Source organism: Macrobrachium rosenbergii, chromosome 43 (assembly GCF_040412425.1).
Source record: "Macrobrachium rosenbergii isolate ZJJX-2024 chromosome 43, ASM4041242v1, whole genome shotgun sequence".
NCBI lineage: Eukaryota > Metazoa > Arthropoda > Malacostraca > Decapoda > Palaemonidae > Macrobrachium > Macrobrachium rosenbergii.
In genome coordinates this window covers 55,683,311-55,706,624 of record NC_089783.1, presented here as the reverse complement: position 1 = coordinate 55,706,624, position 23,314 = coordinate 55,683,311, and the positions used below count along the sequence as shown (strand labels likewise).

General features: G+C 36.8%; 1 protein-coding gene across 1 annotated transcript in view; it reads left to right on the top strand.

The window, feature by feature from the left end:
* LOC136828971 (chitin synthase chs-2-like) overlaps positions 1–23,314 on the top strand; it is a 101,408-nt gene that overhangs the window by 33,407 nt on the left and 44,687 nt on the right. The window contains 2 exon segments of the mRNA XM_067087369.1: positions 1,354–1,471; positions 4,120–4,255. Of these exon segments, the coding sequence (XP_066943470.1) occupies positions 1,354–1,471; positions 4,120–4,255 (254 nt within the window).

Genomic DNA, 23,314 nt, shown 5'->3' with positions numbered 1-23,314 from the left:
ACCACAAACTACAGTTACTGTTTCTGCATTGTCATTCTTCAAGGACCATAAGACTGCACCCTCGCTGCTTTTACTTTCATGCGCAATGAGTCGGTTTCTTTGGCTTCAAATTGACTTATGTATCATTTATTCACAGCAGTGTATGGATGCTTTAATTTTGCAATATTCTGCTTCATATATGAGAGAGAGAGAGAGAGAATGAATGCGTCACATCAGACGCAGCCTCGCATAAACCGTACATTTCTGTGAAATGAAACTTCTTTTAGCAAACAGCAGATGAAATGGATCCATGCGCGACCGACAGTGCTCGCGAATCCAGGATCTTTTTCCACGGTGTTTAGATACGGGAGGAGGAAATCTGGAAAATGGGAAGTGACGGAAAATCGATTTTTATTGGTTTACGAGCAGTTCAGGATCATTCTTTGTGTGTTCGGCTGTGACTTACTGTTTTGCTATTTTCTCATTTTTTTTTTTCCTTTCGGTTGTGGTTTACTCATTTAGTGTATTTATTTCCAATCAATGTTTTTTTTTACTTTTCTCGCTATTTTCTCAAACCGACTTTTATTCTATCTTATACACACACATATATATATAAATATTGTTTATTCTTTTTTATTTATTTATATAATTATATATCTTTCTTATCACAATCGTTGCTGCTCTAGCTATTTTTTTTCTCATAATAATTGATCTGTTTGTCGTTCTGCCTCTTCCTGTTTCGTATTATTATCATCATAAGTTTCTCTCTCTCTCTCTCTCTCTCTCTCTCTCTCTCTCTCTCTCTCTCTCTCTCTCTCTCTCTCTCTCTCTCTATAGAAAATCAGTCACTAAAATGAACGAAGTAATGCAAAAAAGTAAACCAAAATATTGATATCCGTTTTATTCTCTAAAAAAATATTTTTTCTCCTCAATCTTTATTCATTATTCATGCAATCTTTGAAACAATGACTTCTTTACATATCAGCCTATTTATTTAACTTATTTATCCATAGATTCATGTAGAATAATATGTTCCTACATTCTTGAGACCCTAACTGCCCTCTCAATTCTTCGATTTCCTCACAGTTTTTCGACACGTCTTCCACTGAGAACTTTTTGGAATGACGGTAAAATCACTCATCTTTTTACTTTCCGTGGTTTGAATCCCACCAGGAAAGGAAGAGATGCTTCTTATATTTCCCCTCTGGAATCAAGGCTTCCAGTGATAGCCGTGTGTCCAAAATATTTGAGGAAATTGGGAAGTTCAGAGGTCACTCTGGCATTAATTGATAACACATGCTAACATTGAATATGACCAGTAGGTTCTGTGTGTTATATACTTAAGGATTTATTGGATTCTTTTTTTGTTTTCAGCCGCCGCTCTGTACAAGAGACCAAAAATTGGGATGTGTTCCGATCGCTGCCACCATCCACGGGTTCGCTCTCCGAGGACAACCAGAAATTCTTGGATGTCACCATCAAAATACTTAAGGTGAAGTTTGTCTCCTGATTTGCTTTTTTCCGTTTTTATATAGACTTGATAAGCTTCGTTTTATGGGTTATATAGATAGTAGACGGATAAAGTGTGTGTGTGTGTGTGTTTGTGTAAATACCATATTCCTGTGTTTACAAGTTATAATTCGGCAGATGCATTACTCTGAGAATATTATGTCTATTTTATCCTCCAGTCTTACTCTCCCCGCAGTGGGGGAGTGCCGTCAGTGCACCTCATGCGGTGCACTGTCGGAAGTACTTAAGATTATTTGTAGCGTCCCTTCGACCCCTATAGCTGCAACGTCTTTAATCCTTTTTACTGTACCTCCGTTCATATCTTATCCCTTCCATTGCACTTTCCGTCTCTCCTAACAGTTGATTCCTAGTGCAACTGCTTTGAAGTTTTCCTACTGTTACACCTTTCCAAACTTTTCCTGTCAATTTCCTCTTTCAGCGCCGAATGACCCTCATAGGCCCCAGCGCTTGGCCTTTGCCGTAAATTCTATGTTCTATTCCAATCATACTCAATGTATTTGTTTATTTGTAGACCGGTGTTTGTGTGAGAGAAATAAAGAGAATTCTGTTATACGCGTCAGTCGCTTGATAATGCACCTGATCTTATCTATGCTCGCTCAGATAAGATATGCAGAAGAATCGTTTGTGCCCTTCCTTAATGGTAGTTTTATTGATAAGGAAGAATAAAAAAGACTGATAACGGAATACCAGAGCTCAGAATTTTGTCTGGCGTTTGTTAATATGCTCACTTAAGTTTGTATGAATTATGAAATTGGAAAGAGAGAAAATGATTCTAATTTTCTTGGTGTTCATTTCTCACTCCCCTATCTTATACATATATATATAATATATATATGTGTTTGTTTCTTATTTTTTGAAAGACTTTAGGCACTAGCAAAAAATCCTTCCACGTTGACCTTGCAATGATTAACGAGGTCATGATTTTTGTGTATATACACGAGCAGTAATTTTGAAACCAGTTATCAGGTACTTAACAATATTCTTTCAGACATAAGTATTGCATGCCTGTGCTTATTTACAGACCATATTCTGTTGTGTAAGAACCACACCGTCAACTACAATCCGGTGTAGTCTAGGATTCCAGCTTTCTATTATTCTCTTCGTCTCCCTCATTTTCTTTTAACCAGAGGAAAGGATTAACTTACGATTTCTCGGCCGAGAAATCTTTTAGTATCACGTTACACATTTGGCAGTCGGAGCTCTCCCGAACTTTCTCCCGTCCTCGTCAATACGTTTTCTGTCAGAGGTTTTAGGAGGTTGACTATCTGCGTTTTCTATATATATATATATATATATATATATATATATATATATATATATATATATATATATATATCCATGAATTAATATTCATTATTTTTGGTTTCCCCCAAACCAAAACATATTATCACACGCATAATTTCAGTGATATGTATTGGATGTCATTTCCTTCTTTAGACAGAATAATTCCAATCAGGTTCATCGTTATTATTACCATTATATTTGTGTACCTTTGTGACTTGCCGACAAACATTGTGGTGTGTGACTCATTACTTGTTTGGAAAGTCAATATTCTATTCCTTTTATTGTTTAGCCTTGATAACAAATTGCATGTTTTTTCGTTTGCAGTCATGAACGTTACTTAAAACAATTTGTGAGTCCAGTAACTTGTTTCGAGTGATTTTTATGTTTAAGATAACGTTAAATCTTTGAATAATAATAAACACTTTATTTTTAACGTGATATCTGTTAACTTACTGATAACCGTTTGAACGCTGATAACTGGTAATAATGCCTGAAAACTTGTATATGTGTATTCATCAGGGAAATGCAGCTAATTGGTAACTGGTAATGTTGCGGTGATTAGTAATGCACTTGTAATCGATAACGATGTGTGGACTGGTCAAGCATTGATAACTGTTAATGAACTTGATTACTGCGTTAGAAATTGATGATGCTAAATCACCTGTCACTTTAATAATTGCTATATAAACTGATTAATGCGCTGGTAAAGGTTAATATTCTGTAATTATAATAACTGATAATTTTTCATTATGTTATTATTGATTCATGTAAGTTACGTTTTCGTTTACGTTCGCAGAATTTTTATTTTCATAAACTGAATGATCACCTTTGAAAAGAGAGAGAGAGAGAGAGAGAGAGAGAGAGAGAGATGTACATAATTTCGTTTTAATAATTGTAGAGTGGTAGACATTTTTACTTTCATTCACTGAATGATCACTTTTGAGAGAGAGAGAGAGAGAAAGAGAGAGAGAGAGAGACAGAGACAGAGACAGAGGTAATGATGTACATAATTTTGCTTTAATAATTAATTAATCTGGAGGGGTAAGGATTTTCATTTTCATTCACTGAATAATCACTTTTGAGAGAGAGAGAGAGAGAGAGAGAGAGAGAGAAAGTACATAATTTCGTTTTAATAATTAATCTGGAGGGGTGAGGATCAACACCCGTTCGTAATTAAGGCGACGTGACGTAGACATGGACGCCATACTGACCGTTCTCTACAAGCAAGTACCTCACTTAATACTCGAGTTGCCAGAGACAAAATGGTCATTCCCAGTATTCCTCTGACCTAACTTCTCACCAATTTCCTTGTCCTCCTTCCTGCAGGTTGTCACGTACCTCCTGACTTTCGGCGTCGTGCTGGTTTCGGGAGTCATCACGAAGGGCTTGGTCCTCCTCATGACGTCACAGCTCAAGAGTTCCAAAAATGTCTCCGTCTGTTCCAACAGATACTCCAGTCTGTGTGAGTAGTCGTAAACCAATGTTGGTTAGTTTTGTGTACTGTGTAAGCAAGGAAGCTTTTAGGTGAGGCCATCTATAAATTTAACGTCATGTCTGCTTGCTGTAGCCACAAGAAATCAATGAAAGCGACAGTTAGCTATGTATGTATGTATATATATATATATATATATATATATATATATATATATATATATATATATATATATATATATATATATATATATATATATATATATATATATATGTATGTATATATATATATATATATATATATATATATATATATATATATATACAGTATATATATATATATATATATATATATATATATATATATATACAGTATATATATATATATATATATATATATATATATATATATATATATATATATATATATATATATATATATACATGAACTATATATAAACATGAGGGAACTTCTGGGCTATTGAGAGTAAGCAGATGACTCGCAAGCAGTCAGTGAAATAAGAAAAAGCCGTAGGTTTATTAGTGATGTCCCAGTAACAGATCCGAGTTAGCAAACCTTACTTATGTACCTTTAAATTCGTGCATTTCCTCTGTTACTCTAGTTTATCTACTCCACGTAGAGCGTCGCATTTTGTGACGCTTTTTCTGAAAAAGCCGCAGTGTAATTTCCTATTGCAAGTCAGTGACTTTGCCGTCACGGTACTTGTTGCGCATTCTAAGACGATAACGGTTTTGTTAATTAAAGGATTTTTGTCTTCCCTCTTTGTGCAGTCTGTCTGATAATAATTTATGATCGAGTACCATTTGGTTAGACTACGCCCTCAGAGCACGGGCGTTGAGGTTATGACTTTTGGGATGAAAGACAGCTTTGGGACAGTAGCAGTCAGGGAGAAAATAAACAGAAAATTAATATACATAGTCTTCATATGAAAATATAAAGTCCCATAAAACACTGTTTGAAAGTTGCAACCGTACATTTCGAGCACTTCCTTCTGTGCCCCTATTCACTGGTAAAATATGGGGAGATGATATGGGACAAGAGTGTATATACAAAACACATATAGGTGTGTCAGTAAGTCTCCTTTGGTATACAGGTGGCCGTTGACCCAGGAAGGATGGAAATTAAGGTATTCCCTTGTGATTTTTGGCTCTGATTTTCAAGTCTCTTTTCTTTCATTCCTTTCTCCAGTCATAGCAATGACCTTTTTGTATCCTGAATACTTATTGATTCGGCCAGTCTCTTTGCTTTGCTTAATTCTTGCATAACTTGATTAGGGTACAATTATCTTAGTTTAAGTAGTGTTCAGTGGCTCAAAAGCTTCCTGATACCTGACAAAGGGAAATCGTGCCAGCCTCTGGAAAGGGCCTGAACAGTTCACGTGACGCATACAGGAAAAGATGGGAAACAACTACGTTTGCCTGAGGTACAGAGTGTAATTAATACGCTCCCAGGCAATTACGTCTCCGCGTGTGTGTGTGTGTGTGTGTGTGTTTTTTTTTTTGCGCGTCCCAGATGCGTCACGATGTCAAGGGCGCGACGCTGGAAGTCCGATGAATAACCGAGATGCGGTTTGCAAGAGAGAGAGAGAGAGAGAGAGAGAGAGAGAGAGAGAGCAAAAAGCGCCTTCCAAATCACTCCTGGTAATGAGAAGCAACCCCAGGACCAACCTTCACTTTCAAAAACTGGGAAAAACTCTGAGTTCTTCTCAGTTTTTGGTCGCTCCGTTGCAGCCTCTAAATGACTTAATTGTCATTCATACCCTTGAGTGTAGTGGAAGAGATTTTGATAAGGAAATTGCCATTCATTGGCAACAAAAGATCACAAAAGCGTCTGTTGGCGTGCGATCTTTGAAGTTGTTTGAATAATTAGTTTGTTTGAATAATTAGTTTTATTTTTTTGATTAACCCTGAAGCAACAAACATAAATTCATTGATATTCCATTGTCTGAACTTGAAATCGAAAGTCTAATGAATTGTAATTGCGCAAAGTAACGCCGGCTTGGCACTGAATTCAGCCAGCCATTACCCACTGACGACTTTGCAGTGATATTATGCGGAAAATCAAGAGAGTCGACGCCCTTACAAAACGTTCTATTGCCGATTTGCAAATTTGGGAAGGTTTTGAAATAGAAATCCCAGAGGCCATTAACTAAACGGGAAGTACGAACATCTAGGGGGAATCTTCTTCGGCTCAGAAAGAAATTGAGTGACAAAAGAAGACTGGAATAGATGAAAGAGGAGAATCGGAGTGACGAGCGATCAGTGAAGAAGGGTGATTAGTATGAAACAGCGAAAGTCAAAAACATTGGATAAAGGCAGAAAAGAACTTACTTTATAGAAGGAACTGATTGAAACGAAGGAAAAACTTAAAGTACCGAAAAAGAAAGAATGAAATGGAAACCACGATTAGTATAGAATGTAGTGCTTAAAATAGTATTGATGAGAAGCATTACATAAAAAAAGATTCGATGAACGACAAAGCGCAGATGAGAAAAGAGGCATACGTAGAAGATATATCAGCATCAGGTCAAAATAGTGACTTAGGGTAAATGAATATAGAAGAAGTGACAAACCAAGCTGGGAAGAAAAAAAACATGACAATGAAAATGCTTAAATGAAACATGGGGAGGACAGAAGCAGTGGCAAGGAAAAAGCGTAATGAAACTGGATTAATCGCGCACACGAAACAAAAAGCGATAATGGCACCTTGGACAAAGGAAGGACGAGGCAATTCGTCGTGGAAAAGTAATTCTGTTCGCGAATTCGTCTTGAGGTAAACAGGACAGATTTCGTGCGGACCGCTCGCTAAGCGAGCCTCGTCTCTCGCAAAACTGAAGGCTCAAAGGGGAATTTAACTCTGCATTTACGTACCTTCGACTCATGCGCAGAGTCTCATGAGGAATACTGATGAATTAATTCGACATTACACTGGAGAGGAATAACCTGAATTTCAGTTCAGCACTTGATAGTCTTGAGGTCAGAAACTCCTTTTACTTTTTGTTTAATTTTGTTTGGTTTCATGTCCAGCCCTCCAGAGGGATAATTCCCTCCCTGGCGGGCCCATGTACGTTTTCAAAATACGGTGCTTCTTCTATTTTATAATTGTCTTTCGGTGTTTTCTCGTCAGCTCCTTTTAAAATAGTCGTCCTTGATTGTCACACTCGAGTGGTCCGAGTGTTTGTGGGCGTTCGTGCCGATTTAATAGGTTTTTTCTATACCACTTCCGACATTGTCTACTCGCCTCGTTTATTTTCTCACCTGATCCCTGTCTTGAATGTCATTGCGATTTACGAGGTTTTATTTCCAATCCGGTGCAGTATTTACTTATCCGTTAATTTGCCCATTTATCGCTGGTATATGATTATTTGTCAGTTTGTTATTCAGTTATATAGTTAACCTTTTCAGATTCTTTCTCTGGCGTTTCCTTGTTTCTGGATTTTTTTTTTTTTTTTTTTGTGATTTTTCAGTCATTCCGTCTGATGCTCGATACCGCCAGAAGACCGCCCTGTTTCGCTATTGCATTTCCAAACTTTGTGATTTCACATTTTTTTTTCTTTATTTTCATTGTTCGGACGAAATCAGAACTGTAAATAATTCGTGTGCCAAGATTATTAGACCATTTATGAATATATGTATATATATATGTGTATATATAATAATATTAATATATGTATGTATATATATATATATATATATATATATATATATATATGATTATAATCACTTTTGTACGTGATTCATTTATCAGCCTTTAACACAGGTGAAAAATAAAAGCTGGGGTGTAGGTCCTGACCGGTTTCGACTTTATTTCCAAGCCATTGACGAAGGGCTGATAAATAGTATTAGAAGTCACAAATGTTTTTCATCTGTGGTAATGTGATATATATATATATACATACATATATATATATATATATATATATATATATATATATATATATATATATATATATATATATATATATATATATATATATATATATGTATATATAATAGAAAGAGTAATCTGAGAAGATTACTTTAATTGCTAATCCCACCCTTTTTGCAACTTAAGACACAAAGTCCAGATTTAAGTCGCCTGATCACAGATCTCAGAAATCGATTATCGAGAACCATTTCATCTGGACAGTAATAACGACATAATGACTCTATTTATGAATCGGTACAAAGGGCAAGAGGGATTCCTCTTAGATGGGTGACTGGTTTTTATTTTGAGAGAGGATGCAATTCGTAAAAGTCCTTGATCTATAGTAAATTAACCTTTGGGCGTTCAATTTTGAGGACAGAGGAAGGGTTTCGTCTTTTTTGTCATATTTTCGTGGTCTCTGAAGCAGACCGCGAATGGAAGGATTTTCGCGTGGAAAGACGTAAAATTAATGAATAAACAAATAAAATCAACAAAGGAGCAGGAACCCGAGCAAGTTATTTACTGCATTCACGACAAAACCAACTTCAATACATTTAGGATCGTGCAGAAACGTCCAAAATTTTCAAATGCGCAAAGGAAATGACAAGAAAAATAGTTAGTTTGAGTATATGGTATAATTTTTTTAAATACTGAACGTAATTAAGAAGTAACTAACTGCAAAAGTTGGAAAAGGGGGAAAAGTAAATCGTAATTGATCCATGACGAATCAATAAGTTGAAGAAAATCTGAATATTTCCCGTCGTACCCAACTGGTAGAGACTGAAAGGAGCCCAGCAGAAGAACACCTTAATTGGAAGTTGTCGACAGAGAGGGGACGCCTTGAGGGAGAAGGGAGGGAAAATTTGATAATGAGAGGGAGTGCAGGAAGCTGTCTTGGCAGCGGCAACAGCGACACAGCATCAGCAGCAGTAGTAATAGCAGCACCTGCTGTAGCACTCAGTAATAGCAGCAGCTTCGCTACTGTTACTGCTGTGGTAAGGGAGTAGTCATCTCTCTCTCTCTCTCTCTCTCTCGCTCTCAGGGCCTTGGGTAATTGTCAAGGCCTTCTCTCTGTCGATGTTTTTGTCTTACTCAGAGAGAGAGAGAGACAGAGAGAGAGGTGGGGAGAGAGAGAATTCTATGTTTATACAATTATATCATTCTTATGGTATTTATGCACAAAAATTATACTTATTTTGACATTATATATAACTGTATCGCTCTTTTAAGTGTAATAATGGTCATAAGAGAGAACTTGAGAAAATCAGGATTACAAAATTTATATTTTATATGGAGACCGCACCGGATTCTGTGCAGTTGAGAATTATTTAAGGGTCTCAGACTGCCGTGGGCTCGCGCGCGTGCGCGCTCGCACACACACACACACACACACACACACACACACACACACACACACTCTTTGTGTTCTACTTCTTCAAGACACTTTCCAGAAAATATATATTTCTTCAATCCTCCCATTCAGTTGACAATGTAGTGGTTTTTTGTATTATGACAATAGATTCATTGTAAATGCCGCGTCGTTGGTCTGCCGATATTCCTTTGTTTTCGTGTTTTAGTGACGCAAAAATTTCCTTGAATGCATCGTTTTATTGGTCTCGTTATTTTGTATTTGCGTCCTCCAGCTTTCTTCCTTTATTCAGTTGATCTGATTATTGCTTTAATTGGGATATTGTCAGTGGAGCATTTATATGATTATAAATTTACCTCTTAACATCATCATTGGTACATCCAGTCGTGATGACCTTGCTGATAAAACTGGTGTAATCACTTTTATTTGTGGCTAATAAACCATTAATTTTCTTCCCACCTTCGTATCTTACAATTTCAAGAAAAAATTGCATTATTATTTTTGCGCCATTAGTAGAAATTGTGTTATTTGTCATGTTTTATGTTTGATAACCTCTTTTCAGCTTTGTCATTTCCCCTGGATTGTGATAATTAGATGTACGGGTCTTTTAAGATCTCTGTGGCGTTGTCGAATAGTATCTGGATATGATGGGACCGGTTAGTGTTTGTGTTTTTTCTTTAAAAAACTTTCGAAACGATAATAAACTGCTCATCAGTTCTGGTTCCAAAATAATTTCAGTATTACGAAGCCTTTCCGGTTAGTTACTCATTATACTTTTCTCACGTGTACGTGTGCGGGAATTGATTTCTTTTAGTTTACCACGTGAACAACATTCAAGTTTGGTTCTGTTATGTTAACCCACGCTCTGATCCGTCTCTCCTGTTATTTTCAAACCAAAATTTGTCTCGGAACGTATTCCAAATTTAGGTCTTAAATGTGGAGGGATTTGCCCATGTTATCGTTTACGTGTATATGTACACTCATGTTCAACATTCACACTGTACATTGATGTGAGCTTTACTGCTTCTTTCAACTTACATAATAAAATTCTACGCGGCTGTTGCGTGCGCTATCAGTGCTATAAATGTCAGGAATTTGGTCACAGCGCAACAAATTGTAGAAATGACCAAGCTTGCCCTAGATGTCGTGAAAATCACAAATCAAATGAATGTGCCAGCAACATCTTCAAGTGCAAAAATTGTGTAAAGAAAGGCCATAGTGATACTAAACATAAAACATATGATGGCAATAAGTCCACAGTATATAAAGAATGTGTCAGAGGTGAAAAATACGGATCATGGCTTTGACTAATAATCTTCTATGCAATTCAATACAAGAAGAAAGCAAATACGATATTGACGAGAAAACACTGGAAGACAAATATAAAATATATAAGAAGCACCTTATCTTGAAAACGTACAAGGGCCCGCCAGAGAGGGAATTATCCCTGTGGAGGGCTCTACATAAAACCAAACAAAGTGCAATTGGGAAAACTTTATTTACTCCGTTGATTGCTCGGAAAATTTCGTTTCTAATGGAGTGATTGCTCGGAAAATTTCGTTATACGAGCCAAAATAATTAATATTTCCCAATAAACGGACAATTGCCAAGAACACTGGTTAATCCAGTCCGTGGTTTCTTTTCGTCGGATTTCACGCTGAGGCTTCGTTACGTAATGCCAACTTGATAGTCCTGTATAGGAACTGGATTCTTCTCCGCCTCTTTCCCACCAGACCTAGTTTTAAGTTCTGGGGGGAAAAGTTAGTAATAGTAAAAGATAACGTTTTTTTTTTAATCTAGAAAAGCCTACTTATATTTTTACATACATATATACGTTTATTTATTTTTCCAATGTGACCAGTCACCCTTTCATGTCATCATTCATTCCTTGATGGCAAGATGATGACTCCCCCCGTTAATGCACGATTCAATATGGCTGCCAGTCCGACCGCACGAAGATGGAGAGAAAGACGGCAATGAATCAGACGCAGAGTTCCGTAATTAATGATTAGCGAATCACGAGCAACTGCTCGTCCTCTGTGCTCGTTCACGCTGTTGTGGATGTTGCATCCCACTTACGTCGGGTAAACGGCGACTGATTCTACAGCTCGAACTTTCGTAACTTGAGTCTTTTCTTTCTTATCTTTTGGGTTTCCTAATATAACCTGCAGGTATTCTTCCTACGTGAGAGTTGTCTCGTCCTTTTTAGTTTTCTGTAAAAGAATACTGTTGTAACGGCTTTGTTTGTCCGTCCGCAAATTCGTCTGTCCGCACTTTTTTCTGTCCGCCCACAGATCTTAAAAACTTCTGAGGCTAGGGGGCGGCAAATTGGTATGTTGATCATCAACCCTCCAGTCATCAAACATACCAAATTGCAGCCCTCTAGCCTAAGTAGTTTTTTTTATTTTATTTAAGGTTAAAGTTAGCCATAATCGTGCTTCTGGCAATTATATAGGATAGATAGGCCACCACTGGGCCGTGGTTAAACTCGATTGCGCTGAAGAAACTTCGGAGCATCTTTTTTACTTGTTTTTATCATAATCTATTATTCTCTTGATCCTTCTAAAAAGACTGGAATCCGCTTGCTTTATGGATCTGACAGAGAGAGAGAGAGAGAGAGAGAGAGAGAGAGCATTTAAGTTAAAAAAATTTTTCCAAGTTTGAGTATAGTCTCCCGATGTCTAAGAAAACACGTATGGTATAACGGGGGAAGAGGGAGATAAATCCCTCCCCCCACCACCTCATGGTCCGTCACCACCTACTTGAGCTCATGGTGTTTTGACATAACATCAAATTCTTTGGCACAGTCAAACGTCACTGTAATTTGTTATGCAATCCTCTGAACCCATGTAATTTTGGCAAATGATATGAATTCGCGTCTGCTGTCATTCGAGTAGAAATTATGTATTCATCACTAATTTGCGAGCAGAGAGAGAGAGAGAGAGAGAGAGAGAGAGAGAGAGAGAGAGAGATTTGAAATGAATGAGGTTACTTAGGAGGTCTGCCCAAGCCTTCTGCCAGTTGATGCAACTGGAACGTGGATCGTTTTCTGTGCATGCTCAAGTTTCCAGCAGTGAAACGTGACTGGCTTTGCACCAAAGCTTTATATCCTGTTTTTGACTGGCTTTACACCAAAGCTTTATATCCTGTTTTTGTTTTCAGTTATATTCGTCTTCGTAAAGTGTTTATTTTTAATTTGCCTTCGTCCAATGACATGTAGGAAAGAAAAATAAGTGTTATTAACTCATTATTACCATCAGTGAGCATAATCTGCTGCTCTCTCTCTCTCTCTCTCTCTCTCTCTCTCTCTCTCTCTCTCTCTCTCTCTCTCTCTCTCTCTCTCACGTTAATCTTTTTGGTTCTCTCGAAGCAGCAAGGCCAGCTGAATGAATCCTTATTGCAGTCATATGCTTCAGTATGAAAGAGACCCTCTGATTAAAGGCTGTTCGGCCTGTGTCTGAGAAGCCTGTGATTGAGCGTTTCTGAGTCTTTTCAAGAAGAAAGGATGGAAAAAGAGGGACGGAAAGAGGGAGGGAGGCCATTGAGCCCAAGGAGAAACATTTTTAAGCTCGGAAAGGAAAAAAAAAAACCACTGGATCGAACGCATTTTCAAAGAGTTTTGTTTTTGAGAGTTTTATTTGAAACCAAGTTACACTTTACTATTAAAGTGTGGTATGTTGTGGGGGTTATTGAGTAAAGCTTGAAAACACCCCGTTTTTTGTTAAGGAAAAAGATGATCATAAAATTGATGAGTCTGATGTCCTTGCGTTTTAGGTTATTTGCTTTTTTATTTTACTTTTTCGTTTTTTATTATTTGACGAGTCCTTGAACAGTTCTTCACGCCTCCCTAAAAAAAAAAAAGCCAGCGGGGATTAACCCACTGGTTGTGATTCTTGAACCCGTTGTAATCGTCATGTTATTTTTTTTTATTCTTTTTTTTTATTGAGGGGGGGCTTTAGGTATGGCTCTCCCCCAGTTGTCGACATTTAGTGTCTTATTGTAACAGTCAAGAAAAACAGCAAAACTCCATTACAATGTAATAGGGAGCTCTAATGGTATTTTTCCCCGTTCAAATTGCATATGGGGTGTAGTTTTGGTTGATTTCCATAAAGCACTGACGAATTGTCCGAGTATGAATGTTTCAGAATTTATATTTGCTTATAATATACACTTTCACCTCTCTCTCTCTCTCTCTCTCTCTCTTCAGATATATCATAATATATATATATATATATATATATATATATATATATATATATATATATATATATATATATATATATATATATATCCTAAAGTATGTTTAAAATATTGAGGTGATTTACTGTGGGAGCATCTTTCGCCTCGTCTGTGACGTTTACGTAAATATTTACAAAAAAATTAATTTTTATATGAGAAAAGATAAATTGCGCGGAGCATTGGTCTTTTCCAAGTCATTTCCGCTTCGCTGCTGAATTTCTACGAATTTTGCGTTGCTTTTCAGTGTAGGTCATTCTTCCCTGGGTTTATCTTCATCTATTTTTTCCCCTTTTTGCACCTTTCGTAGGAATCTTGGTGTTTTTCCTTGTGCTTTTAGCTTTATTTACATAGAAGGGTGTCTCATATTTCTCTGACATTCAGTATAGTTTCAGATGATATGAAGTTTCATTATAACACATACAGAGGGGGGTTGCTCTCTCGAATCTAGGCTGTTGAGTGAAGACACTGCTTGTGGTCGTACTGTAGCTAGGTGCCTGGACAGTCTCTCGGGTATTCTTTGTTCGCTCGTTCCATAACCACACCCACGGTCTGTCTGTCTGTCGGCTTAGCGCTTCTGTAGCATACAACTAGACCAAGGTAAAGATTGGAGGCCCAGGAACGGGGTTGGGGAGTGTTTTCGAACCCCGAACCAGGCTTTTAGGAGGGAATGAGGTGAGCATTTGACGCAAAGTAGTGAATTATATGCCTGGTTGTCAGTCGGCTGTTGTAGATTGTAGTTGCGAGGAGAGAGAGAGAGAGAGAGAGAGAGAGAGAGAGAGAGAGAGAGAGAGAGAGAACCAGCAGACGTTAAAATTCATACATCATAAAAAATGGGAATGCCTTGACGAGGTAATGCTCATTGCACCCGGTTGAAGCCAATTATGAGAGAGTCCTTAGAATTTTATCTCTCTCTCTCTCTCTCTCTCTCTCTCTCTCTCTCTCTCTCTCTCTCTCTCTCAGCGGTTTGATTTTTTAAGATTTGGATTAGTTTCTTACCCGCGTTGAAATCTCTATAATTATAATTATGTACTAACGATATCAAATAAAATGATCAGGACTTGAAGAGGAGGTGTACCATAAAACTGGGATTAGTTTCTTATCCGCATTGAAATCTTCATAACTTTACTATGTACTTGACGATATCAAATAAAATGGAACAGGACTGGGGGAGGTGTACCATGCCTTTAAAAACCATTCCTTCTCTCTCCTTCGCTCTCATATTTGATAGACGCCGTCATTACCATAATTTTTTTGTTAACATTTCTGCTTTAAGCCTTTCCCGCTCTAGATGATGAATGTCACATGTCTGCCTTTTGGCGCCTTATTGTCACGCCCTTGTTGGAGTTCAACACCCGACCTTAGGCCTATCTGCTCCAGACGGCAATATTCGTTCATTAGTTATGCTTCACAATCCATTTCCCCCTTGACGTAAATAGCAGGTAGTTTGAATATAGCGAAAGAAAATATCATGAAACAAGGATTATTTTATAAACCTTTGAATTACATATTGTTCTGTTAGAAAATAAAGAAACCCCTCCCCTCTTTTTCTTGACTATCAAATGGGGTAGAAGATATTTTATAAGATTATCGATTTATAGATACATCGCTTAAAACCGATCGAAATTTTTCAAATTGCATATATATAGCTGTCTTTCTATGCGAAAACAGAAATGCTGTGAAAGCTGTAATGGTAGGTGTACAGAAGGCGTGACGTTTGAGAAATCATTATTATACAAGAACAAACAAAGCATTGGCCGGAAAAGTAACATGTCAGTGATAATAGCTAAGTAAAGTATACAGTAATTATAAAAGTAAGACGTTTGGGGATAATAGCTAAGTGAAGCATGCAGCAATCAGAAGGACGGTTATTAAAAATGAATCGGCATAAAATGAGAAGTTCCTTACGTAAAGGTAGCCTGCTATATCTCGCCCTGTTGCTGTGACTGTTACTTGGTGTTGGGTGTAGCAGTGCCCCATTGGCTGGTGCAGTAGTTAGCCTTGAATTGGGGTACGGGTGGGTGTCGGAACTTGCAACTGATCATGTTTAAAGAAAAAAAAAAATGAAAAAAAAGTAAAATCAGTTTACGTCGTAGAATCAACTTTTGCAAGCTTATATAAGGAATATGCGTCCAGGCACCGATGTCTGCTTGGGAGTTAATCACTTCTTATTGGTTATTTTGACTTCGTTAAACGGAATTAATAGATCACTGTTATTGTAAATATACCTTACGGACTTTTGATGGCGACTAAAAGATCTCCCTTTGAAGTTTCTATTAGAAATTTCGTTATATTTTTATATTGTTACGTATTCTATGATTTTAATTTTTCATAATATTTATTTGCTGATTTCATACTATGTATATTTCTTTTTGCCTTGATGTATTTGAGTAGTTTTGTACATAAAAAAAAAAATCTCTCTTCCTGGCTTTAAAACAAAAATCCACCTATAGTGTTAGACAATAAGAAGGCGTTTTTTCAGTAGTAATTAATTTGAACTGTCAGTATAAAAGATCAGCTATAGAAGGCATATGAAACTGGAAAACATACCAAAATCCGATGTACCTCCGCGTAAATGATGGCTATGGGAAGCGAAAAATTAAAATTGCACTTTATAATATCTTTCTCAGCTCAGAAAGGTGGAAATCAAAGACATAAAACAAATCTCAGAAGCTCTCTGGACGGGAAGGATAGCTTAGCCTAACATAAGTCGCAGGTTTAAGCCTACATTTCTCATCACTGTCATAACTACGCTTCCCATCAGATTCTACCTCTCATCTCATGGAGATACAGTCCAAACTGGAATGAGGTATTCCCCACCACGGAACGAGAAAGAGGAGGAGAAATGTGAGAGAGTTTGTCATTTTCATCGAAGTGGACTCTCTGAAGACATGTAATGTTACATGTACAAGGCCTTGATAGAAATAGGTGTTTCATCCTTGAATGAAATCAGTTAACCGAGAATATAATAATAATAATAATAATAATATCCTTTATTGTGGCTCAGGGCCATATACATGGAATATACAAATACAGTACACACAATCTAGATACATAAGGTAACATGATATAAAAATATTAATCGGCAGTAGCCACACAGTTGCTGAAGAAGTAGGAAAAAATAGAATTCATAATAACGGTAATGACAGCAATTATATGGAGAATAATAGTAAAAACACATGTATTTATTAAAAATGAAAAAAAATACAGATTGCAGACAATTAATTTCCAGCTGGGGACCTTAGATGGTTACAGAAGTCAGGTCCAGAAGGATGAATACGAATATTGAAAATGGCAAAACTGCAGATTATTAGAATCCCTAGACAGTTCCTTGATCATCCAGAAGGAACCCATAACGCTATTAATCCCTTGCTGTAGAAGGACGTGGTTTTTCCCACTCGGCCGTGAAGGCGTGGCTTTTGTCATGGGATTTGTCATTCATCTGCTACTTCCCTGTCCTGTAATTGATAATCCCCCACATTTTCATTCGCCTGTCGACTTTTGCGAACAATTTGAAAAGATGATTTTGCTACTTTTTTGTGTTACTATTCAAGTTCCGTAGCTACAGTCCCTTATGACGCCCGTTCCTTTGTTAAAAGCAACTGGGACCTGAAAGGGCAACTTAGCCTTATCAATCAAGCATTCGAAACAACACGTGATTTTATATAGAGCGAAGTACAAAAAGTGGATCTTCTTCTCACCGCCATATCAATTATATTCACTCGAAGAAGCCTTGGTTTCAAATAAAGCCTTACCCCGCCCTTACCAGAAAATAAAAAAAGAGGGAACGTTTGTTTTCATTACACCATATGGATGGACAATCACTCGATCAAAGAACCATTTAGTGATCTGCGAAGAGAATTACTTTGGCAGAGTTAATTTGATGCCGAAAACCATTTAAAATCCTCAAATCTTTCGACTTGAAGGCCATTATCTGCTCTTAGTTGTGACCTGGGGACAAGCGGACCGTTCAATGTGTGGCGAGAGAGAGAGAGAGAAAGAGAGAGAGAGAGAGAGAGAGAGAGAGAGAGACGGGGTCTCACTTGTCTCAGACACTCGTTGTCCTTCGACAGAGAACTGGAGGTGGGGGGCAGTTGGCAAATGGTGTAGTGGTGAGGGAGGGTATGGGTGAGGGCTATGTTGGGTATATTGGGGTATTTTTGTGGTAGGACTTCCAGTATGATAGATATGCGTCATAAGGGTCTTTTCGCTTCCGGTAAAATGCCATTGATGGCTTACAACAATGTAAAGGACGGCTGGTATCCTCTGTACTAAAAAAAACTGCTTTACACATAAATGCCTACATATGTAGGCACATACATAGATACATACATACATACATACAAACAGTACACACACATGCATATATATATATATATATATATATATATATATATATATATATATATATATATATATATATATATATAAGGAGCCCATAAAAACATTAAAATTTGGAAAATAAAGGCTATATTTCGGAGACCAAACTTTGTGTCTCCTCACTATTTGCCTGAGGAGAGAGACAGTTTGGTCTCTGAAATATAGCCTTTATTTTCCACATTTTGGTGTTTTTATGGTATCCTTATATTTGATGGAATTCTGTTTTAACAGAAAATATTTCACAGTCATATGTATATAGTTACTTATGCACACACAACTTTTCTATACTTATAAAAACTAAGCCACAAATACCCCTCAGTATGTAATTCCCTATACCTTGGGAATAACTATACTCAAATGGGATTATGACTGATAAGCTCATCCGCCGTTGCCAGGATTCGAATCTTCGTTTTGGCTGTTAATCAGATTCGTAAAATCATATACTTAATTTTGGATTTGACACACAGGTAGACACTGACTGTCCACATCTGTATCTAATAAAAAATGCACAAGTTCGAATCTGGGGCTCACCTATTCTTTGACTTACAATTGAATGCTGGGCTTTGATCTTACACCATGCTGTGGCTTGTATTTTGTTTTAAAAGAATATTCGTATTGTTTACAAAATTGATTTTCCAAAGAAATAATTTTGTGCCCAACTGTATTACATATATGTCACTATTCGAAGGGATATAGAAACGGATATTCAATCTTAATATGATATCATCTAAACTGTTCGTAAGAAAGATATGAAGTCAGGCACATTCAGTTCAGTGTGCTTTTTGGCACATGGAGGTCAAAGTAGTTATACCAGCATAACTCGTATTATAATTGTCAAAGATTAATGTGTAAAGGTCATAATCCCACATGAAGTTGATTCTCTCTCTCTCTCTCTCTCTCTCTCTCTCTCTCTCTCTCTCTCTCTCTCTCTCTCTCTCTCTCATCTCATCTCATCTCATCATACACATTTAAATCACAATTATCACTTATTAGCATGAAATGCTGTTAAATTCCCAAGGGAATTACATACGTTTTTTGTCGTGTCACTGCACACAAGGCGTTTCCGTATATCCTTTAGATCGTGTTTAACTTGAATTGAATAGACTGTGTCCTTAATGGATCCTTGTAAGGGTTATCTAACCACGCCCCTGAAGCCCCGACGGGCTCGCATCTACACCTCCCCCTCCCCGCCCCGCCACTTCCCCAGCTCCACATCCTACGTAAGAAGCCCCTACAAACGTCGTCATATCCTGTGCTGGCCATCTTTCGTGAATTCGTCGTCGTCAGATTCTTTGTGGTTTGCTGAGTGTCTTCTCTCTCTGGTCTTTGGGAGTGGCGCCTTTTTGGTTTGGTCTCTTGGGGATCGTTCGGTTTTATTTTTTTGAAAATGATATTATCATTTGGGACAGATCTCTCTTCCTGCTCCTTTGTCATTGAAAGTCAGTCAGTCTCTCTCTCTCTCTCTCTCTCTCTCTCTCTCTCTCTCTCTCTCTCTCTCTCTCTCTCTCTCTCTATATATATATATATATATATATATATATATATATATATATATATACATTTTGTTATTACATTTGTTGTTCTCCACAGATTTGCCATGTTATCAAAGATTACAGGAAATTTTGCTGTACTTTATAGTCACTGACAAAGAGATGTCTATGGTCAGGATATATAAGTATGAGTACAGAGTTATATATATATATATATATATATATATATATATATATATATATATATATATATATATATATATATATATATATATATTTATATATATATATACATATACATACATATGAGGAATATGATATTGGTAATTGTGTTTTATTAGAATTAAGCAATCAAAATTTATTACATCTTAGAATGATATAAAGAATTAACATGTAGAATATTCAAAATATGTTTTTTTAAAAAAATAAAAATTACCCTTATACAGAAAAGACGAAAGCCAGAGACAATTATTTCTCCTTGAGGGTCAAGTCATAAAACGTTAGACTTCCCGGTTTCATGAGGTTAAATAAGGGAAAGAAGATTATTGGAAGGATGAAGTAGAGGAAGGGAGGAGGGAGGGAGGGGAGAATTAGAACGAGGAGGAGGAGGAGGAGGAAGAGCGATTACACGTCCTTGGGGGACACCTACGCCAGAGGGCGTGAAACCAAAAGGGCGGGGCCGCTACAACGATCCGAATCCTCCGAAGATTCAAGTAACAACGAAGAAGAATGTGGACTAATTTAGCCATTTGCAAAACAGTCGGTGGTTTCAGGCTGAGCAGGTTATTTTAAGAGACTGATAGCAGAAAACAAAACTATAAATATAACTAATTAAAGGAAAGACAAGAGAGTTAGTTTAAATGACTGAGTGTTTGTAGAGCGAATAAGTTATTTTGAAGGAAACTACGATCACCAAATAATTATCCATAAAATGCAATTAGATTTTGGAAAACCGGACAGAATCGTTAATAATATTCTGAAATGCAATTAGATTATGGGAAATCGGACAGAATCGTTAATAATATTCTGAAATGCAGCTAGATTTTGGAAAACCGGACAGAATCGTTAATAATATTCTGAAATGCAATTAGATTATGGGAAATCGGACACAATCTTAATAACAGCGTTACATAAGAACACCATCAGATGGAAATGCAGACTCAGGTTACAGTGGGTGGAAATGAATTGGGAAGATGAATAGGAGAGTTTTGATGGGAGGTCATTAGCGACAAAGATTATCTCATGTCCTGTTTAAGGCTGACATTTTTATTTGTGCTCCAATGGGAGGAGGTTAACTGGTAATGATGATATAAATTGCAAGTTTTATTCAAATCCCATCAGAAATCCATGGGCGTTTATTTTTAACTTTTCATGTTGATGGTGATGATTGTAATATTATTACAATTATTATTGTCTCGAAATAAAAGCAACTGATTGTTTTTATCAATTTTATTGTTATTATATTGTGTTGAAAGTTATTACTGCATCAGTCAGCAACATTAGTGGGAAGACTTTCTCGATATGTTCCTCACGAATAGATTTGGTCTCACACGAGATCGCATAAATCATCGGGTAATAAGACATATACAATTGCTAATCTTATTGGACATATCTCAGTATCGTCCTTTTGGGTATCACATATCCCTTCACTAGGCGTAGAAAACTGAAAGTCCTCATCGAAGTCAAAACCATAACTGAGAAAGATGGAGAGAGGGAGACTGCATGTGTCAGGTGAAATATAAGAATGGTTGTAAGAGGAAAGTTCTTTAAATTTTTCTTGTTGTGAACACCACATTGGTTACTTAGCAACGGGACCTACAGCTTATAGTGGAATCCGAACCTCATTATAGCGAGAAATGAATTTCTGTCACCAGAAATAAATTCCTCTAACTCTTCATCAGCCGGTCGCGGGAATTGAACTCCGGCCCATTGTGTGACAGTCTGAAGCTCAACCGACTCGGCCAGCAAAGGGCTATGAAGTGCTGGTAAATGGGTACTTAATGGAAACACACACACACACATATGCAAAGAATCAGAGAGAGAGAGAGAGAGAGAGAGATGGAATAATAATGAATGAGTTATCATTTGCAATGGCTTTTTTCATTCAAATGAGAGAAAATGAGATAGCGAAATGATAGCACTCAATGAATGCCACACAGAAATGCAAGGAAGAAACCATAGAGAAATAGTCATTACAACTAAACCCTAATATATATATAAAAAAAAACACAAACAAAAAACGAAGAAACTGAACTACTGTAAGCCCTAATTGAAGCAACTTCGCTGCATGTCAAGTAAACGCGTCCGCCTCAAGTGAAGACGATAAGAGAGGAAAGTTCCAGGATATGAATAACTGTACGCAGTGAGAGTCGTTGAGGGAACTAATAGTGGGAAATTTTTTTTTATAAGGAAAATGATGGAAGGTTGCGTCACGAACACAATGGAATGCGCTCGGCGTGTTTGCACTGTCATTACCGTATCCTTCCAGGCTTAGCGCGAATGACTTAGGATGTTATCCGAGGTTTGTGCTACTTGGAAATGCATGGTTACCATGAATGAATGCATTGAATATTGATGTATTTATAGGCTTGCGTGCACACGATTTATTTAAATTTGAATGTCTTAAATATATATATATAATATATATATATATATATATATATATATATATATATATATATATATGTATGTATAAATTTTTGACTCACATCAGGATCAGAAACCCAGGTCTTTCAAATGAAAGACCACAGCGCTGCCAACCAGGCCACACAAGGCATAAAAGAAGTTGGAACCTGATACAGCTGTACCCAAGGAATTGTGTGTTGATATCTCTATCATAAACACTCAGAAAGGATAATTCTATATATATATATATATATATATATATATATATATATATATATATATATATATATATATATATATATATTTATCTGAGAGTATTATAGAGTAGGAAAGATAGTGTCTCTCTCTCTCTCTCTCTCTCTCTCTCTCTCTCTCTCTCTCTCTCTCTCTCTCTCTCTCTCTCTCTCTACTCAATCGTATCCACCATGCGTAAAAAAAGCTAACGGTCCTTCACAAATAGCTTTTGATTATGAGTTTCAAGTATGTCGGAACCACTGAAGGGTATGAAAATGATAGTCGTTCATTTGTACGTACAATGTATGTGAATCACTTCCTCCACTTTCGCTCTCGAGGGCCAAGTCGTCCTAATCTTCCTTCCCCCTTCTCCTGTCATTCAGCGAGGAAGTTTTTTGTGCGTGTTGATTTGTAAGGACGCACTTTGCATTCGGTATTTAATGTTGTGGCAGTCACTATCACCACTTTTATGACAATGTACCTTCTCTAGTGTTTATTGATATTTCTAAAATAACAACTTGGTGCTGTTTGTGCTAATTTTGCTCGTATTATTACCATAAAATCAATGTTAAAATCTTTTAATGTCAACTTGGTTTTTTCCTATAACACACTAAAAGGAATGTTAATCAAAAAATAGCCCTAAGGAAAGCAACAACATAATATGTAAAATTCCATGCTTGGACTGCTCCTCTTTTTATATAGGTCAATCTAGTAAAGATTTAGAAGTAAGAATTAAGCAGTATAAGTATTCCATCAAAACTGGGCAAACATCCAATGCAATAATCATTCATTTAAGTGAAAACTCTCAGAGGATCAATTGAACTATTT